Source organism: Hippoglossus hippoglossus, chromosome 6 (genome assembly GCF_009819705.1).
Source record: "Hippoglossus hippoglossus isolate fHipHip1 chromosome 6, fHipHip1.pri, whole genome shotgun sequence".
NCBI classification, from domain to species: domain Eukaryota; kingdom Metazoa; phylum Chordata; class Actinopteri; order Pleuronectiformes; family Pleuronectidae; genus Hippoglossus; species Hippoglossus hippoglossus.
In genome coordinates, this window is record NC_047156.1 from 1,981,664 (window position 1) to 2,003,930 (window position 22,267).

Below are 22,267 nucleotides of genomic sequence, written 5' to 3' on the forward strand. Positions count from 1 at the left end.
AAGCCACACGTACAATGTACAGATTTAATAATGGATGTAAAAAATAAGTGCTCAGTGTATTCAAGGACACAAAACTGTTTTTTGGTGCAGTTTCTAAATCCCATTAAACTCCATTGAGTTATTGTGAGAAGTCACTGAAGTGATGGGTCCTTTGGTTTGACTCTTTAAACCTTATGGACTTTACCAGTGTGGGCCCCGATGTATAGGTTGTACACTGGGAATCAGACCTGTGTCGTCTCTGCTTTATTCTTAAAAAACATGTAACTTCTGATCAGCAATAAAAAAGAAGTGTATTTGTGTGCTTGGATTTATTGCTGTTCATGCTGAGGCAGCAGTCACAGCAGAGTTTTCCTTTCTCAGCCTTTTCTGCAACTTAACAACTGTTCAACCTTTCAACCGTCAAAATGTTCAGTGGCTCGATTCGGCCCATTTGTCAGCGAGTGCTGCAGAGCGTATTAAATCTAAAGTCAACATCTGATCCAAGTTTTCATAATCAAGTGAAGAGTCTCGTAAAATGTTTAAAAAATGAGGTCATCTGAGTAAAGTCCTCACGTCAGAGAGTGAAACTCGTATTCTCACCAACCTCAGTCCACTTCCACTGTATTTCACAGCTGTAGGATTTTATTCTTACTTTAAAAAGTCTTGTGTGAACCAGCGTGTGACCTGAAATCCAGTTTGCAGAAGCTGAAACGAGGTCAATGCAGAATATAAGTTGAAACATAATGTGCTTCACTAAATGTTTAACAAGAACTGCACTCAGAGAGACGGTGCACCCGCTGCATGCTGCTCCTAAATATTCACTATGTGCTGCACTCTAAAATGTTTAAGTATCACAAGTTAAAGTTATAAAATGGACAAAATGAAGACAGAATATATTTATACTTCTATTCATATTTTCAATACTGCATTGTTTTTAAATAGTTATTAATACAACCTTTATCTGAAGTAAAGACGATTCCAGTGGATGTATATGAGCTTTAAATGTATTATGCATTAGCAAAATCTTCGGTGTCATGCCGTGACCTTGACCTTTAACCCCTTACAATTCAAATTGTATAAAAACTGTCCGAGTTATTGCTGTGAGCGACGGCTCAGATCTGCAGGTGTCGTCAAGAGGCTGAAATATGTATTTGAAAGTGGAGCAGAAACAAACAATCAGGTTTCCATGGAGTCCAGTCTGTTCAAGATCCACGACCAGGATCCTGGATCTGCTCTGTGATTCAGATCTGCACCAGAATTCAGTGGATTCTTCCCTGAGCCTCAACTTCCACCCAGTTTATTGGTTGTTTGGTTTAATCCTGGTTACAAACCAACAGTCCCATTAAAGCTGCGCCACACCTCCAGTCCTTTAAGTGCCTCGACATGTGGCCCGTGAATCAGAGGAACTGAGATGTAAGACGAGTGACTCTGCTCAGGTCTCTGAATCATGAGCTCTCTTCTCACCTGGCCCCGTTTCCCTCTTGACTTTCAGTCGTCTCTCTCGACGGCCGACTTGCCAACAGACGTTTGGCATCCGGCTCCTTCTCATCGGTTAGGAGCTGGACGTGTCGCTGTGTTTCTGAATCAGGACACGTTTATGTCTCTCTTTGTGTCCCGGAGTGACCCGAGGACTCCAGAGGTAAAACTGCACAAAATGCCTCGTTCTTTGATTTTCTGTCTCTAATTCCAGCCTCCTGACTTCTGTGTGTGTCTCAGCCCCCCCCCTCCCCCACCCTCCCTGTGTGCAGGGCTATATTTAGCGGGGGGGCATTAAAATATCATCATGCAATGTCAAAGCCCAGAAAAGATCCAGTGGTCAGATCATGTGCAGCTACCTGCAACCCTCACGTGCTTCTCACCACCTCGTGCACTGACCAGCAGGGGGCGACTCCACTTCTCACTTTATAACGTCAGTCAACATTTTCCAAAGGAGTTTATGTTCTTCAATACAGCTGATGTTCATTTAGTAAATTATGATGCATTTAGAGTCAAACAGACCATAAAGCACCAGATGTGTTGGGGGGTGGATACCAGTGAGATTGACAGCTAGTACCGTCCAATGGGTGCATTGATCGCTCATCCGGGCTCCACCCCCTGCTCCTCCAAATATGGTTACTTCTGGTTTAAAAAAAAACAAGATGGTGCTGAACAAGTTGTCAAACTGAGGCTTCACACAGATGATTTCTACAACCTGGATATTGAAGCTTTAAGAATTGATGTGATGATAAAATATTACCATATAATGGGAGGAATCTCTGTAAATATGTTTTCCCCAAAAACCGTCCATCTGATCTGCTTGACACTCGGCAGGTGTGTTGCCGAAAGTGCAGGAGTGGATTTGGTGCAATGTGGACATGTGACGTACGAACGTTGGGAAGTGACGTCATCGATCGCAACGACGACGCATCTCAGCGACTCTGTATCTGTATCAGTATTTTCTGTTTATTTTCATGTACACTGAGAAAACGACTCTTATAGTTGTTATTGTCTATAAACTCTTTCAGTGTCAAGTATGAAGTTCTTTGTTTGTTTAAGCTTTTCTCAAAAAAACTGCATCTGACATCACCACAGGTTTATGAGTCTCTCATTTGCAAAAGTGTTCAGACCCCGACTCTGTCTCTCCTCTGTCGAAGCCCCTTTGACAACAATTACAATCTTCTGGTATAAGCCTCAATGAGCTTTGCACATCAGGCCAATCCTCTTACTCCCCGTCAGATAGGATGAGAAGCATCTGTGAATCTTCAGGTCTCTCCACAGATGTTCTAGAGGGTTTAAGTCTGGACTTTGGCTGTCGGGTCACTCGAGGACGCTCCAGCATTGTCTTGACGTCGGGTCAGTGCTGAGCCGGAAGCTGAACCACTGCCCCAGTTTCAGGTCATCACGTGGACTCTGGAGCGGACGACCTCTCTGTACTTAGCTGCATTCATTCATTACCTCAACTCACTGCAGGGACGCCATCCGCCAGCAGGAGGCGTCGCAGCAGGATCGTCAAAGCAGCCGATTGCCTGAGCTGGAATCCCACAAAGTCATTGCAGTCCTTTAAGTGTCTGATTACATTTTGTGCACCTATTGTGTGTTAAACGCTCAGCGATGTGTCGGTGTGCACCAGTCAGTCGGCCCCAGGTGATTGACAATAGACGCCCGCGCATGCTGGGGAACGAGATAAGCTGCAGCTCGGCCTGTTTTGTGGGTCGCAAAAAAAAAAAAGAAAAATCAGAGCAGAGAGAACGAGGGACAGGGAGAGGGAGGGAAGAAGCTCCGGAGATTACACAGCGGGAACAGAGGCAGTCAGACGGACGGACCCCCGGAGGAACGGGGGACAGAGGGAGGATGAAAGGGGAGTAATTTGCTGGAAATAAAGAGTGACAAGACAGACAGAGCAGGGGGGGGGGAAAAAGAGGCAAGAGGAATGATGGGAGTCGTTCTCCTTTTACCCTCTCTCCTCTCATCCATTATCAGCCATCGGGCCACTCCATCACTCTGGATCCCATCTTCCTGAAGACAGCTTCACTCTCCTCTCTCTGTCCGTCTTTCAATCTTCCCTCCACTCGCTCGGAATTCAGCTGCAGGCTTCAAACTTACATTATTGTTTAAATGCATTGGCCTTGTGGGGCCGAGAGGACAGAGGACAGAGGACAACCCCCCCCCCCCCCTGCCCTCTTTAGTGTGGTTACATTATCATAATCATCAGAAACACGACGCTACTGTCCTGAGTGCACAAACACACGCACACACACACACACACACACACACACACACAAACACAGACGACAAGGTGACCTTCAGGCTCCGGATCAGACGCACATGTACACGGTTGTGAGTTGAACTAGTAGCTGTCAATCAACGGGCTGCTAGGGGCAGTGAATAGACACGGCTGCTGTCAATCATGTGTTTCCACACAGCACCAGGAGCGGCTGCACAGGCCATAATTAAAACATGCTGAAGGCAATGAATGGCAGGGAGGTCGAGAGTGCGTCTGCAGCAGTAACATTAGTAATACATCAGTGTGGACACAGGGAAACAATAAGAACCGACACGTCAGCGACAACTCGCAGCATCACTACACGTCCCGTTTGAGGTTTGACTGATCAGGACGAGAGCTGACCTTCAGTTTGGTAATATATGCAAAGCTCCACCCACAGTGACGTCCTCGTGATAATCTCACCCAGTATCATTTGTGTCTTATTAACACAAAACCTTTTGCTCGTAGCGTTTGTGACGCCTGCCGAGCCTGTAGGGGGCAATAAAGTCTACATCAACAATCCATCAAATACCAGAGAAGAAGATCGTGAGCCTGCTCCGTGAGCTCGTCATTTAACGTGTAACTTTCAGTTTGGTCCCGTCTGCTCACACTGAAGAGGCGGTTTACGGCCTTTACAGCAGCCACAAGAGGCTGTGGCTTCACTTTGAGGAGCTGTCATGTCGTCCATCTTTATTTACACAAGAACACAATGTGTTTGTTGCTTATGATGCATTCACATCACAGCAAATGTTGCCATAGTGCTCAACTGACCTGTAGGTGGCAGTAATGCAAGAAAAAGACAGTCCGCAAGTAAACAAGAACGCAATTTACAATACAAACGCAAGTTCAAACTAACGGCACTTTAAGTTTGGAAGATATCAAGTTAATTGAACTCCTTTAAAAGGACAAAAACATATTTAATTATCCTCACTGTGGTAAATCAGCCTCTATAGATGATGGCATTCAGTTCTCATGTGGGAACAGAAGAACGACTTCAGCGTCCGGCCTGAACCACGCAGCCTCGGCAGCAGCAGGAAATCCTCCGTCTGACTGTGTTTGGCAGCAGCACCATATGACAGACATTTCACTAATTGGATGAGCTTAGCGGGAGATGCACACTCACCCAATTTAGATCCATTTTCTCCAATTATGAGTTCAGGTGTTTGGCCTCAGTTTGTGTGTTTGGTCCATAGCTTCATCTGATCTGTTAGTTCTGGTTTCATGTTGTAATTTAGGGACGTCCTGTCGTCATCACCTGCGTGGGCGGAGTCTACCTGTACTTGACTCTGATTGGTTTGTAGACGGCGTCTGAAGTGGGCGTGTTTTCAAGGTCCCATCAACCTGGATTATTTACACCAATCCGCATCCTCTTCCAACCTCGATGACATCACGAGGGGTCCGAGCACCAAACAGACTCTAATTTAAATCACATCACTTTCTTTTTATTGTAAATGTTGTTCTCTCCTGATTCCTCCTCACTGCAAACTAACTGTGTGTGTGTGTGTGTGTGTGTGTGTGTGTGTGTGTGTGTGTGTGTGTGTGTGTGTGTGTGTGTGTGTGTGTGTGTGTGTGTGTGTGCAGTGTGTGTGTTTGTGTTAGAGAAAGTACCGCACATAGATGCACTCACTGAATGTGGGTGTAAATGGCATTTTAGATCTTTGATTGCTCATCAAGACTAGAAATTAAGGAGCATTTAACATTGATCTGGACCCAGAACTCCTCTTTTGGTCGGACTAAGTTTTGGTCCGGTGGTCTAGACCGTGGTCCGAGGAACCTTTCACACCTTCACCTGAAAAGACTGAATGTCCAGACCAAGGTGTGAAAGGGTAAGTTGGAGACAACACAGAGGAACTAGTCAGGAATATCCAGGTGAAAATCTTTCCCTCCAGATGTAAAACACTGGATCCCAGCTCCTCTGACCTCTGACCTCTGGACGAGCTTCGACTCATGTGACACAGTCAAGACCTTCAGGACATGAATGTAATTATGAATTCAAACCTCTTTCCTTCATGAAACAGGAGAATTCGTACTTCTGAGTCTGTGCTTCACCCTCAGACTTGACCTGTAGTTTCCTGCCTCACACGGAACCACACACATCTCATGAAACAACAGAAAAGATGTCGTTTGTTACACCACGTGTAGATCGAGGTTGTGTTAACTCGTTCTATTAATTTTCATGATTTCTTCCTCGTTCCTCTCATTCATATTCATCATGTTTTGGGAGGAGTAGCTCAACAGCACCGGGGGTCTGTGGGGCCACCGTCTCGTCATGAATATTTATCAGCACAGCAGCAGAAACAGGAGACTTGGCACAACAGACTGTGGAGACCAATAAATATGACCAGGGCCAGAGCCAAAATCAATTCAGTATTTATAGCCTGGGTTCTCCTTCCAAAGACCAGGATCTGTCACATAAAGAAAAGGTCTGGAGAGAAGTTCTTACCGTTATAGGAGAGGCGAGGCTTGCTTAGACACATGATGAAGTGAACTTCCATTTCATTGGACGCCACAGACTTGGAGCAGACAGGACACTTGAATCCTGGGAAGGACACAAGAAAACACATCATTGAAGAAAGCTGATATAAAGATGAGTGTGAAAGAAACAAGTATCGACTCAAATCATGATCTGGGATAGTTTCTGTCACCGAGCTGACAGCAGGACGCTGTTTACTGCCCCCCTGTCACACTCCACCTGACCACCAGGGGTCCCTGTACTTCCTGTTTCCACCTGTTTTCCTTTTCCCCTCCAACCCGCTTACTTTTCTACTTCCTGTTACCTGCAAGTAGTCACCTGGTGTCTTTGAACGACCTGTTTTTTCTGAAGTTATGTGTCTGCATCACCGCCTGAAATGTTTAAGTTTTATCAAACAAGCGAAACAAAGCCACAGAATTTTGTTGCAGTTCATGGGCGACTCGTGACCTCGCCCCATTCCAAGTGAATAAAGTTTGAAGCCACAGTCATGTGAGTTCCCCGTGAACCTGGTCCTCGTCACTTACTCCACTAAAGTCCCTTCATTGAAACCTGCCTCACAAATAGGAACACGTTTTTTAGACGTGCTTCCAGAAAAGAAAAAGGTCAAAAGTGCCTCAGATCAGATGATACTCATCTTCTGAGGATGATCTGAAGTCTGCAGGAGCCTCGATGGTGAAATACCAACTCACCACTTCAGTGCTTTTCTTCAGGGGACCTGGATCCCCCCCCCCCGTCTCCAACACAGATCTGTGTTTTAAAGGCTGAGCTACTTAATGTTCTGGATGTTTTACATTTCATTGACTTTAAAAGCAGGTCCGCTCTGACCTTAACAGATTTAAATAAAAATCCATTACACTCTAAATAAAAGAGAACCTGTGTCCGATGTGGTTCGAGGCATTGAATCACTTTACACCCCCCCCCCCTCTCGATTCCCCAGGATTCTGAGAAAGCTCCCGGAGCGTTAAGAAGTGTAACTGCTGCATTTCACACCAGCTAAAGGTCGGACCGATGATTAGAGATGAACAAACAGCGTCCACACAATAAAGAAAACGCTTCAACCGAGGAAATAGTTTGAAATGGAAATCAGTGCACGTTGATGTGTGTGTGTGTGTGTGTGGTGTGGGCTTGTAGATCTTTATGTTGTGTGTTCAGTGGATTCTACGTGTGCGTTCATACAGTAATTACACTTTAACTCTGCTTCAGAACTGATGGAAAACACACATCCATACTTCAAAAGGTCACATTCGATTTTTCAAGTGGTTAAGTGGTTCGTCACGGCCGAGTGAAAACTCTCTACGTGTGTTTCCCTGGACGTTTCCTCTCCGAGTCCAGAGGAGACGTGAGCAGCTAATTACTCTGCTCGAGCTTCTCATTAGCTCTGACTGGACCATGAAGAAATCCTGTTTTTATAAAGTTGTAACAAAGATTCAAGTGGAAGATGTCAACATATCAACAAAGCTTTTGAGTTTTGTTTGCCAAGACTTAATTTAATTAATTTAATTTATAAGTTAATTTAATTCATGGAACAAACAAAACGATTTAAATGCAAACACACAAAATCTAAAATCTTGAATGAAAAGCAGCAGAAAGAAGAAGAATATTATAAAATCGGTCTATGTATTCTTTCACAAGACATTAATTAACAAAGCAATTAGTTCAATAAAATAAAATTATACAGCGATCAAAAAGGGCCAGTGTGTGTGTGTGTGTGTGTGTGTGTGTGTGTGTGTGTGTGTGTGTGTGTGTGTGTGTGTGTGTGAATGAAGCCAACACATCTGGATCACTTCTTTCATTGCAGTAACTTCTCAGACAGACATTAAAGATATGTGCTCATTAACTAAACGCCTGTGGTTTGCTTCAGAACCTCGGTCCCTGCAGGTTTCACCACTCGTGTCCTCTCTGTTGTTGTGCTCGCTGCGTCTGTGTCACTCCTCCCCTCATGTGCTGTTTGCATGCACTCGATTAGACTATATTGGTTTAACACATAACAGATAATCAGATCAACTGCTGGGCCACATGAGGCCAGTTCGACCGCTGTGCGACGGAGGAGAGCTCCAATCAGAGCAGCTCCACAGCAGGTGCTCGGGTTTACAGAACTGACTTTGAGTTTACTCGTCACACAAATCAAGTTATGGCACAAACAGGGAAAAACTCAAACTCAAACAAGCCTCAGCTTTTTAAACCTCGATCCACTGACGGCTTCATACACACGTCTTCTACCACAACTACTGATATGAGAAGAATCCATGATAGATATAATAAACAGTAGTTGTCAGTGATTCTTTATCTTTATCATTATGACAAAGAAAAGTAATTGAGGCTTCGTATTTCAAAGTTTAACCATTAACTTTATTATAAATAACCATAAATTAATAATAAAAAATGTTTTTTAGTCTGTAAAATAAAAGTTTTCATACTTGCAAACATAAATGCAGATAGTTACATGTCTATGAAATATATCATTAGGTGGTTAATTAAAGAAATGCACTTTAACTCATGACTGTGACACTGCAGCGATTTAGTTTCCCTCAAATTGCACGAAGCAGATTGCACTGATGAATCTTACAGCTCCCACAATGCAACACAGCTATTATTATTAGATATCCGTTTCTTTAATCTGAATTTTGTCGGATTCACGGATACACAAACGTGTCCAGGATTTTGGAATATTAGACGTTGTTTTTGTCATATTTATTTATGGAGAATTCCCCCGATGGAAACCATTGTATCAGACCTGCTGAACATGTGATAACAATAAAAATAATAATAGTAACTAGGGCTACGTTGTAGCACTAACGTGCCCGAGCTCATGCATTTTGAAGCCTGTTGCGGTTAGTGGAGAGAGCGATCAATGACCAAGCGCATGTCTCTGCGTTGCATGCGTTTTGGGGCTCTGATGTAGCGTGAGCAATTTTGTGACAATTGGACAATGTTACAACAAATCAATTTTCACACTGATCAATAGGTGGCGCTATGACCCTGCACTGATATTAATATATGGAGCTGTTCAGGTCAGGATTGTGATCATAGGTCAGTAGTTCGGGGCCGGTTGGATAATGCAGAGTGGATTTACAAAGTACTTCCTGTTTCATGGTGAATCAGTAGGTGGCGCTATGACACTGAGGAAATATTGACACATGGAGCTGTTCAGGCTTGGACTCTGATCATGAGACAGAAGTTTGGTAGTGATAGGACGATGCACAGTGGAGTTATGACAACATCGTCTCCTTTGGCGAAGGATGAACCTTCGCCGCAACGCAATGTTTACACGGTTTGAGGAAATGTCACGATTCTGACCATGGTCCAATGACTTGACTGAGCTCACTTGAGCTGTTTATTGTTAAGCAGCCAGGAGCAGTGCATCAAAGTATAAAACATGTCACTTCCTGTCGCCAGTAGGTGGCGCTGTGACAGACTGTTTCTACAGTTTCCGCATTTGTCCACCAGATGGTAGTGTTGTACTGTTGTTGTACTGATTATGCCGCGGAGGGGGGGGACCGGGAGAAACGGCTCCGAACCACGGCCACTAATCACGCACTACATTCCACGCCATCACGTGCAGCACTGTCAGTATCACTACGCACAGACTGATCTGCTCAGGTCAAAAACTAAAAATCTCCATGTTGTTGAGATGACGTCATTTAAATCGTCGAACGTGTAACGAAGTTGATCGTCGAACGTGTAACGTCAAAAATAGGCGACTTCCTGTTGCGTGTTTCCATAACGCTCCGACATAACGCCTTTTTTGTGCCACTTTGTATATATATTAATTATAATATATATATATAATATATATTAATTATATATTATTTGTGCCACTTTGTATATATATTAATATATATATATTAATATATATACAAAGTGGCACAAAAAAGCCGCACTGTTGTTGTACTGTTCCTAGAAAAAAAAAAAAAATGAAAAAAAACATATATATAAAAAAATATAACTGGCGGGCTTCCTGTTGTGTTTTCCATAATGCACTGAGAGACTTATTTGTGCATCTGGTCATGATACACCAGTGTCCTCATTTTCGTTAGGATCGGTGAAAACTAACTGAGGGGGTTTTCCGTAGGTGGCGCTGTTGAGCCATTTTGCCACGCCCACTTCAAATTACTTAAGGCCAAAATGGCAAATAATAATAATAAGAAAAATCCTTACACTTTCAAGAGGGCCTCCCACCGTCGGTGCTCGGGCCCCAAATAATAATAATAATAAAGACGTCATGTTTCAAACAGTTTAAAATGTGTTTGGCTGTAAACAGGATCATCCGTCATGTTGCAATGTTACACAACATTTCATTTAAGGATTCAAAATCTGTGCTACAGACGTGCACTTGTTTGGTCTCACACACACACACACAGACACCCCCCCCCCCCCCCCCCCCCCCCTTTGCACGTGGCAGCTGACCCACTTTTCCCTCGGCTGCTATTTACAGATGCTCCATAGGGACGAGCAGAGAGATGAAGGAAATGAGTGAGAAAGACGTGCACGAGGAAGGTGAGACAGTTCAGGCATTCGAGGAGAAACGACAGTTTGTGATACACGGTCCAGCACGGAGATGTGTGCGTGTGCGTGTGTGTGTGTGTGCGCGTTTGGCTTCAGCTTAGCCGAGCACCACAAATCCTTGAGGACATTTCATATTCAGGGAGCGCAGGAGGTCACATAGGGACAAAAGTAAATCATAGGACAAGATCGTAACTTAATTATATTGCTGCCTGTATATCTGGATGTGTGTTGATGCGTACGAACGTGTGTGTGTGTGTGTGTGTGTGTATTTGTGACAGTTGTCCTGTGCACTACACCCTTGAGGATCTGCTTTATGTCGAATTGGCAAATTTCTCTCAAATCATTTCCGGACTGTCCCGGCCGTGGAGTGCAGGTGAGGTCAGCTTCTCCCGGACTGACGTCTCACCGGCTGCTGCTGAGGAGACGCGTTTTAAAGTTTAATTGGAAATACAGAGAATTCTGTTGTTTACAACTCAGTGGAGACGTATGGGGGGGGGGGAACAGGAGACTGGATTTATGCTTTTGTTCTGCTCTTTAGCATTTCTGATAATGAACTCTCAAACCCTGCTTTCCCAGTATAAGACCCAGTCCACATTCATATAGATATCATGCAAAACTAGTTTTTTTTCGTCTCATCAACACACAAACAGCGTTTTAAGTTACAACTTGTGTGGATTTTGTTTTTACGTCACACATGCCCACGGTTTGTGTGACGAGCAGGTTCCAGGAACAACAGCCACGATGGCGTGTTTGTCCACGTTTGGTTTCCGCTGCTCGGTCTAATAACGAGTTAGCAGCATGTGCATGTGTCTTCCTCGCTCAAAGTTAGTTGGACCTAAGATCACTAAGCACGGTCGCAATGTTCTCTGGTGTTTAATGGATCGCTGACGTAGACTTTATCACCACCTGCTGGCCCGGAGTGCTTGTTTGAGCGTTCGTATGACGACTGTGAGACGTTTGTGTAACATTCCAGTGTCCTGCAGCCCCGCGATCAAACTTACATCACGTCTACACACATGTAGCCGGAGCAGCAGCAGAGGCCTCAGCGCTTTGTGTCTAGACAAAATGCATTCAGGCACTCGGAAGGTCACCCGAGTTTTGGCAGCACTCAAACACTTGAAAGCTAAAAATACACGTCAGGTCGTGTTTACGCGTGTTCACCGGGAGTAAAGCACGAGGATGTGTAGACAGCTGCAACAAGAGCAGATCTCCTCTGTTACATGTACATGAGGAGAAGCACGGCTGAGACCTGGTTTCCTCCGACCAGTTATAACACAAGTGTTTATTAATGAGATTAACGCATCAGGTTGCATCACACACACAAGCTGCTACACACGATGATCTGTTACTAAATATTTACAACCAGTAACTCTCATGTGTCATTACTGCAAAGCTGCAACTCAAATGTGAGACGCTGACATTTTTGAAATTGCATTAAAGACTTTAAATAAGAGAAAATGTTGGTGATGTTCACTTGGTTTTGTTGTGAACTGTATATATTAATCATATATTCATAAAAGAAAAGTTAAGAAAAAAAAGGCAAAGTTATGCACCGAACCCATTTAGTGACAGAGAAACTGCCTTCAGGTATGAGGGGGGGGTTCATCCACATTATTTATGCATTTCAATTTTAAAAAATGCAGCTCATTTGATTCTGTTTGTCTTCTGTAGTGGCTGCAGGTGCCAGGACTGAAGTGAATGTTGTGTTATCCTGTTGTCGGTCAAACCTCTGGGATGTTTTAATCAGGGGAATCATCAGCGAATCAAAGTTTCACAGAAAAGCCAGCGAGCTGCTGTGCTACAATAATTAACATTCAGTGAGTGGGGGGGGGGGGGGGGGATCAAAGCTGGAGAATCACTCAAATGCTAAATCAGTCGTCAGGCTTCCAGTTCCGATTCTCCTGCAGCTGGCTCCTCACTGGGATGATGGTGTTTTACCAAATGATGTTTTCTGTCAGGAGGACGACCACGTGGTCAGCGGCCACATCTGATTGGTCACATTTTAATGAGGATTACTTTACAAACACTGTGGAAAAACAACTGTGATGTGTTTAAAATGAGAGGACTTGCATGAAATACCTCCCAGAATATGCAGATATTCATGTTTCACCGATAGCTTTGGCCGAAAACAAATGACAGTAAGATAAGAGCATGTGATTTTTCTGAAGGAGATGAGCACGAATCACAGTATTTAAAGAAGAAACAAATATAACATTTACTTTGGCAGATCACCGTCATAAATCTTTGTTCTTGGATTTTTCCAGCAGCAGATTGGATTGTTGAAAATGTCTCTGTCAGTCGGCGACTGTCAGAAGACTGGGAGCTCTGGTGAATATCAACAGGAGGAAATCTGGTCCCTTCAATCACCACTAAGATGGAAAATACTCTGGTGTGGCAAAAGTAATAATAAACACACAGCTGTAGTTCTAATTTACAATAATCCAATTTTTATTAAATTGATTTTATCAGTCAGTAGTGGCCAAGTACTGGCTGCTTATACAGTTAAATATATACTAATATAGCCTTAAACATATTTATGTTTCACTAAATTTGGATTCAAATGAAAGAAAAATAAATATAATGTTCACAATAAAGAGTTGTGCTGATCAGAGAAGCTTCAAAAGGTAAAGAGAGGCCCTGATAATAAACTAATGCTAATGAAGAATATCTGTTAGCTTGTTGTTGTTTGCTTAAAGAATATCATAACGTACGTGGAAACTTATCCAAGAACCACGAGTCATTCTCCTTTTTGCATGTTCTTCTTTTCTTGCCTGTTTGGTGACGACATGTTGATAAAAGGTAGTAAAATGACACAACATCTATTAAGTGCCTCACAACGGTTGCAAATTGTAGTTTGTGGAAGTCTCCCAGTGAAATAAGAGTAAAAATAAACCAAAACACAACATCTTGTTTGGTGAAATTAAATTATTCCGCCCACGAACGCAAACCTTGCATGACCAAGCGATAACAGTGATGGAGGCTGAATAGATGGAGCTGTCACACACTCGGAGATGAAAGTGCTATTAAATGGTCCCACGGAGACTTATTCTTGTCACACACACACACACACACACACACACACACACACACACACACACACACACACACACACACACACACACACACACACACACACACACACACACACACACACACACACACACACACACTTTACAGGTGAGGTCAGTCAACTCAATCTCTGGCCGATGCATATTTCATCAAGCCGTGGCAGCCTGGCCGCGCCGAGCCCCTGAGTCAGCGCGGCCAGATTACCTGTCCACCGATGAAGACCTGGGAATAACAAAGACACTTGTGCCCGGGCAACGCCATTAAGTGTCTGTCACGAGGAAGAGGAGCCACAGATAAACAGCACCGGTTACATCAGCTATGAAATGTCTGCACAGTAGCTGTGGCTCAGCAGGACGAGAGCGGCCATATTTGTCTTTAAAGGTTCAGTCTTACTGTTTCCTGTCAAATCGGACGAGGAGATCGATATTAATTTAATCCTCAGGACAAACACATGTCGATTTGTTTAATTAACACAAAAACAAGAGAGGAAGAAAATTCATCTTCCAGCAACTGCAACTCTGTTCTTTATTTACATTTATTTGAATATCGTTATCGAACAACCCTAACCTTGCCTGTTTTTTGATCGAGAAATAATCCGTAGAGTTAGATCTCCGTCGTCGTCCAGTGTCAGAGACTCTGGATCATTTATCTGATCTGACAGCAGCGAGCCGTTCATCTCTCAATCCTCTGGAATCGTATACGACCATAAGCATGTAGCCACTTTCAATCTAATACATTCAATCGTTGAATGTTGACAGCAGCAATATTTAAGTTTAAGATGAGCCTGATAGATTTGTGTAAGAAATCAGACGATATGTAAAATCTTCATTTCAGTTCTGATTCAAAATGATTCATTTAGATTCTTCCTTGGAACACGGATATTTTGGAGCCTTTTCGGGGACAGAGTGAAATGTGGAGAGAGAGAATGGGGGGGGGAGAGCAAAGGGTCGGAAACAAACCGACAGTTTGATTTATATTGATCCTGAGATGATTCACGAAAGATGCTGGTCTTTGCCTCTGGGGTTTTTTGGTAAAAGCAAGTAAGATGTGGGCTGTGATAAAAATCCCTTCAGGGCTCTGGAGTCACCTTGTCAGGGCTTGTTCTGCAATAATCGCTGGTCGTTACTTAACAACTCTTAATTACCTAAAGGTCGCTCGGCAGAGGGAACAGAGGCTGCAGACGATAAATCGGACGGTGAAGCACACGATGAGGATTTTATTGTGTTTTGTTCAATCAAGTTCAAGCTCAGTCATCGGTATTTATTTGGTAAAGAAACCAGGTTAATCCAGACCAAAGATATTTGATATGTTTAATCTTATGTTAGATTATGTTTTTATTTATAATGTCCAGCGCTTCATGGACTCTTTGTGCCCTGGGTTTCAGTTGAAGCCTCTGATTATAAGAGGTGTGGAGGATTTAGTGGCCTCTAGTGGTGAGGTTGCAGATTGCAATGAACTGAGTTAACCTCACCCCTTCGCCTCTGAGCTTTGACTCAGTAGATCAGTCAAAACAACTGAAAAGTCTTTAGAAAGCTTTGTTAAGGTCAATTTTTCCAGAATATGGAGAATAAGCAGATGTTTGGTGTTTTTCTTTTCTTCAGCTCTTTTGCTTCAGGGAGCCGAGGATCATGGGTAATATCCCCAGTTCAGTTGTATTGACAGATTGAAAGGTTTTGTCTCCTGAATATGAAAACACAGTTAATCATCCCGTGTGGCTGCAGAGGCCGCTGCTCGTACGACGTGTTGCTTTAAATCAGAGGGAGAGGAATCAGTCAGCAAACACCGACTCATTCATTAAGTCTCACATTGACGGATCCTTTATCTTCAGTCGTACGGAACAACACCTCAACTAGTCTTTAGTAAAAGCACTTGTACGCAGTGAATGACTGTGAGACACAGCAATACTGCAGCAGACAGTATAATTAAAACATGGATCAGCCTGTCTCGTAATGATGAATAATGTCCAGGAGGGGACGGCTGGACTGCAGATAGCCACGGTCATCAAGAGGAGCCGGTTTAAATCACACCGGAGCCTGGGAGCGTAATGGCTGCACAAACAACTCTCCCAGATCCAATCAATAGCACTGTAAAATCCGGACTGTATTCAAACCTCACATAAAATATCCGCAGAATATTAATTACTGAGAAGACGAAGGCTCGGGCATTGTTTTCACTCCTGAACGTTATCTGTATCAACAGTGGACACTTGGTGGATCGGTGTCAATAGATGCAGAGGACAAGACAGACAGACGTCGGAGGAGGAGGACGGGGGGAGACTGCTTTAACTGTGCCGTAAAATGAGGATCACAACAGTGCGGGGGCCGAGGGAGAGATGAATCATCGGGCCGTCGACTTTACGGTGCAGAAGTGAGAAGGAGGAGAGGGCAGGGGGGGGGAATGAAGAGGGGGGGGGGGGCAGTAAAGCTGAGAAAAGAGGAGGGCGAGACAGAAAGTTGACGGTAAAACACAGAGTGCACAGGGGAGCGATGGTGGAGGAGGAGGGAGAATACTGAGAATAAAAACATGGAGGGAGTGAAGCTGAATTATGGGACTGAGCACCGGAGGGGGGAGGGGGGGGGGGGGGGGGGGGGCACCAAGTGGTGAGATGAGGGGGGGGAGGGTCAGGGTGACGTGAGGAAAATGAGGCGGTGAAGCTGCTTTCTGAAAAGCACTGAAGTCTGGACATTTCCTGAAATTATCCAAAAGGCCTGAATGTGAAAATGTCCAAGTCAGGCCAACATGTTTCTGTGTTGTCTCCAATAAGTGGTTGTTAAGTCCTCATATCCAGTATTCAGCTGCTTTCAGACACAAACTGAACTCCACACATCTTCCTGAGATTCTCTTGAGACGTTCAGTGTGACAACACAAACGTCTGAGTCAGGAGATTAAAGAACATGTGATTCCCAGAGCAGAGTCTACGTCGCGTCCTGCCTCCTGCCTCCTGCCTCCTGCCTCCTGCCGCTCTACCCTCACGTGAACTCCCTTTGGAGATTTTCCTGCTGTTGTGAGAAAGTTTCCGACCCCAACAACCTCCTGCTGCGTTGCTCATGTGTGAAGGGAAAACTCCAGAGAATATCCAGACCCAATCTTCTGGACATTTTCCAGAGTTCATGTCTGAAAAAGGCTCGAGTGTTGTTTTAGTTTAGAAGCAGAACAACAATCATTCTTATTGTGAATATTCATAATCTGTAGGTAAACAATCCGTGTGGAGAGAAAAAGAAGTGGAACACACACAGAAATACATCAGCTGTGATCTTTTTAATTTATCTGTATTCATAGCTGTTATTATCCAAAGTGTCTGCACCTAAAACACCTACAGAGCATCACTGTGTGTGTTTTATGTGAAGGAACGTTGGAGTTTCAGGTAAATTAAAGATGGAATCTTGGCCCCGGATATTAACTTTGAGGCTGATGTCAGTCAACAGCCAATGGGCTCAGAGATCCAACAAGAGTCAGGGAGCAGCTTGGAAATGAAAAACCAACGGAGAGGCTGCAGGTTCTGTTACGTCTGTGAATTGGTCCGGTGATGCCAGGCTAGAAGTTTTCAACTCTGTGGAGGGGAAGCTGGAAACCGATCCAGTTGGAGATGTGCACACACACACACACACAGACACACACACACACACACTCAGCACCATGGCAGACAGGCTGAAGGCAGAGATTCTACTGCAGAAGCACAACAAAGCCACTCTGGGACCTCGGCTCTGTGGCGTGGCAGACTGAAGGCGGAGATTGAACACACAGAGGCACTCCAGGCGGGTGGTGTCAGGCAGGCAGATCGTCGAGGAGGAGACGGAGAGAGGACACCATTAATACTACAGATGGAGTCTGAGAGCAACGCGGCTCGTCACGCTGCAGAAGCAGCCGGGCGCGAGGACGCAGAGGAGGTGAGAGGAGCAGGAGAGTCTTTGTGTTGAGTAGTGAAACGGATTCTCTAAGAATAACCAAAGACTGGATGAAGTGAATCAGTTAGTGAGAAACAGAGACACCAGGACGTATCTGTATATTAACAGATGAGAAGAGAACAAATATATCGTTAATTTCCAGTCCCATACATTTTTATTAACCATAATATGTTATTAAAATGTTATTATCACACAGACTACAAGGAGTGCATGAGTCTTATTGAAACAAAATAAGAGGCTGCATCTGGTTATGAAATGTGCATATGTTGTATTTTATCTCATCGTTAAATTAAACAGGGCACCTTTATTTTTCAAAATAGAATATGCTGTTAAAAAGTGTGTCAGGCCCATTATGCCTGTCGCTATTTTTCTGGCTCTGGCAAAGGAGGAAGGATTCCCCCCCCCCCCCGTTCTTAATCCCAAACAGGAAACGCTCAGTGGATGACAACGTCCGTCATTCCTCCAATATCCCAAACAACTTATCACATGGATGATGATGTTTGGTTCATTCATGGGCCCCAGAGGATGAACCCGAGTGACGTTGGTGATCTCCTGACTTTAATCACACTGATCAAGTGTTCATGTTCGGTTTGAATGAGTTATTTCATCCTATAAAACAGATTGAAAGCTCCTGATTGGTCGAGCACTTGAGGCCCTTGATGTCGCGGCTCCACCCCACGATCACTCCGAGAACGCAAAATGGCGGCAACAATATTTAAGATATTATGGCTTCAATTTTGGAAGTAGAGACTCGTCGTCCATCCATCTTTATTTTCATTTTTTTATTTACAGTCTTTGCTTTTCACTACGAACAGCTTCCTCCATCTTGTTTTCTCCAACTTGATAATGTGGCAGCAGGAGTTGCACAAGCTCCACGAATAAAGCAATACATAAACAGCCATGCACTATTTGTATTACACACACGTACACACACACGTACACACACACGTACACACACACACACACACACACACACACACACACACACACACACACACACACACACACACACACACACACACCTTTCTGTGCCAGACAGGAGGAAGCCTGATCGGCAGCAGCCCACCACTGTCATGACCATAAACAGCGGCCCAGGGAACTGTTGGCTCGATTACATCACAGCTTACAACAACTAAAGGCAACTCTCGCCAACAGTCCCTCCTCACCTTCCTGGAAAGACCAGAAGTTTCCATGGGAACAGGAAAGAACAAGAGAGAAAATAGACGAGGGAGATGGAGAGACGGAGGAGAGGATGGATGTCGGGGGAGTAGAGAGGAGCGAGCTGACAGAAACAGAAAAGTGAGGAGCGTGTCTTTTGTTTTGTTTTGTCACACGGGGAGGTAACGTGACCTTGGATGAAGGTGAGAGGAAGAGGAGGAGGGGAGAGGTGAAGCGAGGGAGGGAGGGAGGGAGGGAGGGAGGGAGGGAGGGAGAGATGTATAATTATACGGCGAAAGAGAAGGGACGGGGCTGCAGCTCGAAGGCAGCAGAGTGATGCTGAGCTTCGGGCCCGAGCGACGCCGCGTCACCGCAGGTTCAATCAGTAGGTTTGTCTCTGGACGCTCAGTCAGACCCTCAGAGACGTTTTCTCCAGAGAAAACAGGGACATCGGTTACACAACACCATGAACACAACTGGGAACAACTTCAACACACACACATGGAGACATTTGTGGATCATTTTAAAACATAATCCAGGGCTACATTCATAATAATGTGTTTTCATTTAAAGAAGCCGTTTTAAAACAGAAACGAGCTCCACATCAGTGACTCAGTGGAGAACAAACCTCCACAAGGAATTCAATGAGGCTGATATATCGTCACAATTGTTTATAGATTTGATAAAAACAATTAATCAAATCATTTCTGCCACATGTATCAGATATGTTCAGAAGTTTGTGCTCGTCTCTGTTGATCTGTTCATGGAAACGCAGGAAACCCTCTGAAGTAGAAAAACCAACAAGAATTCATGGAGCATTTCACTTCAAGACACAGGCGCTTGTGACTGGAAGGTCGCTGGTTCGATACCCAGACTGGCACTGTTAGATCTGGTTGATAAATGTGAATACTGTGGTGCCCTTGAGCAAAACCCTGTAACCCCACCCCTCTGCCCAGCATCCAGATGTGAATGTGACAGGGCCTCGCTCTCAAACTGGGAGGCCCTGTCACAGCGTCTCCTGCTCCCAGTCAGCTCAGTCACATGTTGCTCCTCAGAAAGTCTCTTTACTTCGCCCTGACGACATCTAGACGCTGACCATAGCAACGGTCGCCATGCCCACCGACGGCCGCGGCTGCTCCTAATTGGCCGGTCCATTGCAATTACAGTGCATATGGTGTTGACATTTAGCCACAGGAGTGATGCAACCTTTGATAGCTCACCCTTTATAGCTTTCGGATGACTGAACGCTCTCCAGGGACCAGTTCAGATAACGCTAACCCCCCAAAAGACACGTCTGTCACACCTCTAATCGTTTCCCCTCTCTCCCTGTCACTTTCTTTCCTGACCTCAAGCTCCCCCCTCCTTTTCTTTTCCTGCAAACACACGTGTAAATAGTTCTCGTCTGTCGGGAAGGGAACAGTGCGGCTGAGGCAACAATCGCCAAGGTGAGGGGAAGCGTGCGCGTGAGAGCGCGTGCACATCGAGAGAAACAGCAGCGATAGGCAGCTATGTGGTTGTCACAGCAACAAAAGCCCATCTCCCAACCTCACTCCCATCATCTCATTCTACCCTCGTATGTATGCAGAGTGTGGATGTGCGTGTCCTCATATGCCTCCTCTGTGTGTGCACTGCACTGAGTTAACAGGGAGGAAAGAGACAGGCAAAGATGGGGAGAGTGTGTATGTGTGTGTGCATATATATATATGTGTGTGTGTGTGTGTCAGAGAGATAGAGGCAGAGGAAACAGAAATAAATTGCAGTGCTGACCTATATTCACGAATCCTGCAACCAGACAGTTCAGCGGCACAGATGTTCCCCCCCCACCCCAATCCCCGTGTTCCTGAAACCCTCGGCTGTGAAATGAAGCCACGACGCCGACCGCGTGGACGGGACTCGTTCTAATTACGCCTGCGTGTCCCCGTGTGGCCCGCGCTCGCTATGCATCAGTATTTTTATTTTTTTTTTACTTGTTTACTTTGTGTGTGTGTGTGTGTGTGCTGTTGCGGTGCACGTGGGAGGATCTGTGCTGATTTATTTCTGCGCTTAAACAAACACAGATTTCCGGCCTCGTCCCCGTGTGCAGCCTATATGTCAGAGTATGGACGCCATCACTTCTCAATAATCTGTATCTGGTGGAAAGGCTCTTTTTTTTGTTTTTTAAATCGACCCAAATCCTAAATCTGATGATGCAAGCAGAGGCAGAGCAGAAGACTTATTCCATTCTCTCTACTGAAGGGAACTGAGGCACAGTTTATCTTTACGCTCGTTTCATGGCTACGATGAAATAAAAAGCACGAAATCAACTGATCCAATGTTATAAAGTCTGATTGTGAGCATGTGTCTTCTACTGTGCTATTGTTCATCAGGCTAAACACACAGGGACGTGAAGGGGTCGTCAACAAAAGAGAATTCATCAGATTAAGCTCTTGTTTTTTTAGGCATTTGGATCAGTTCCTCTCAGTAACTCATCTACATCTATACACTGTGTTTTCATTAAACTGTTTCTGTCCACACACGTGTTTTGGTTCTGTATCAGTTTTAATCCCCGTCTGAAAACGACACTAACGTACACTGTGCATGCACGTGCACAGGGATTGCTCCGGAGCTCCGGATAATATCCTGACGTCTTGAGTGATGTCAGCGTTCCTCCTGCCAGCCCTCTAGTGAAAACCTCGATGAGTCAATGTGAGAACGCAGCAGGAGATTCACCGCGAGCGAGTGACAGACACATCGCAGGATGAAGAAGTAGAGCGGTACACACAGAAGACCCAAACCGCATCCTTCCACCAGGTTCTGTGAATCCGTCGTAATCCTGCTGAATAAGAAAAATGTGCTGATGTAGCTTTGTGTTTGCTAAGAGGTTTTATATGAGATGATAAAAGCTCTGTATTTATATAGAGCTTCTCTAGTCTTGATGACCACTCAAAGTGTTTGTCATTCACAAACACAGGGCAGCTATGGGCAGCACTTTTTCTATAAGAACCTATTTGTCATGTGGGGAAGACTGGGAATCGAACCGCCGACCTCCTTAGCGAACAACCCGCTCCGTCCCCCTGTGGTGTGCTTATAGATTGTTCTGCTGCTCCAGAGTGACCAAATCAAATCTAATGAATAAAAGGTAGAAGTAAAAACTTCTGTCTGCGATCTGATTTCTCTTCCACTAAAAGGAAACATATTTTATTGATTGATATAATTTCTAGTGAATTAAATCGACATAAAGTGTTTTACTTTTACCCAGAAGGAGAAGAATCTCCAGGTTTGTACAGATTTAGATTCAAAAGTCTGAAATAACTACATATAAATATATAGTTGCTGCTAAACTCACAAGGAATCTGCTTTAAATTCTTCGTCACATTTTACATCCAATTATCTTTTCACTCACCTGAAATAATACGTTGAAACCTACGTTCTTTCTAACAGTTTAAATGTAATAAT

General features: G+C 44.4%; 1 protein-coding gene across 1 annotated transcript in view; it reads right to left on the reverse strand.

Moving 5' to 3' along the window:
- The window catches only part of znrf1 (zinc and ring finger 1), a 29,849-nt gene that overhangs the window by 1,627 nt on the left and 5,955 nt on the right, over nt 1-22,267 (reverse strand). Inside the window, exon 2 of the mRNA XM_034588701.1 lies at nt 6,165-6,260. Coding sequence (XP_034444592.1) covers nt 6,165-6,260 — 96 coding nt within the window. The remainder of the gene's footprint in view (nt 1-6,164; nt 6,261-22,267) is intronic.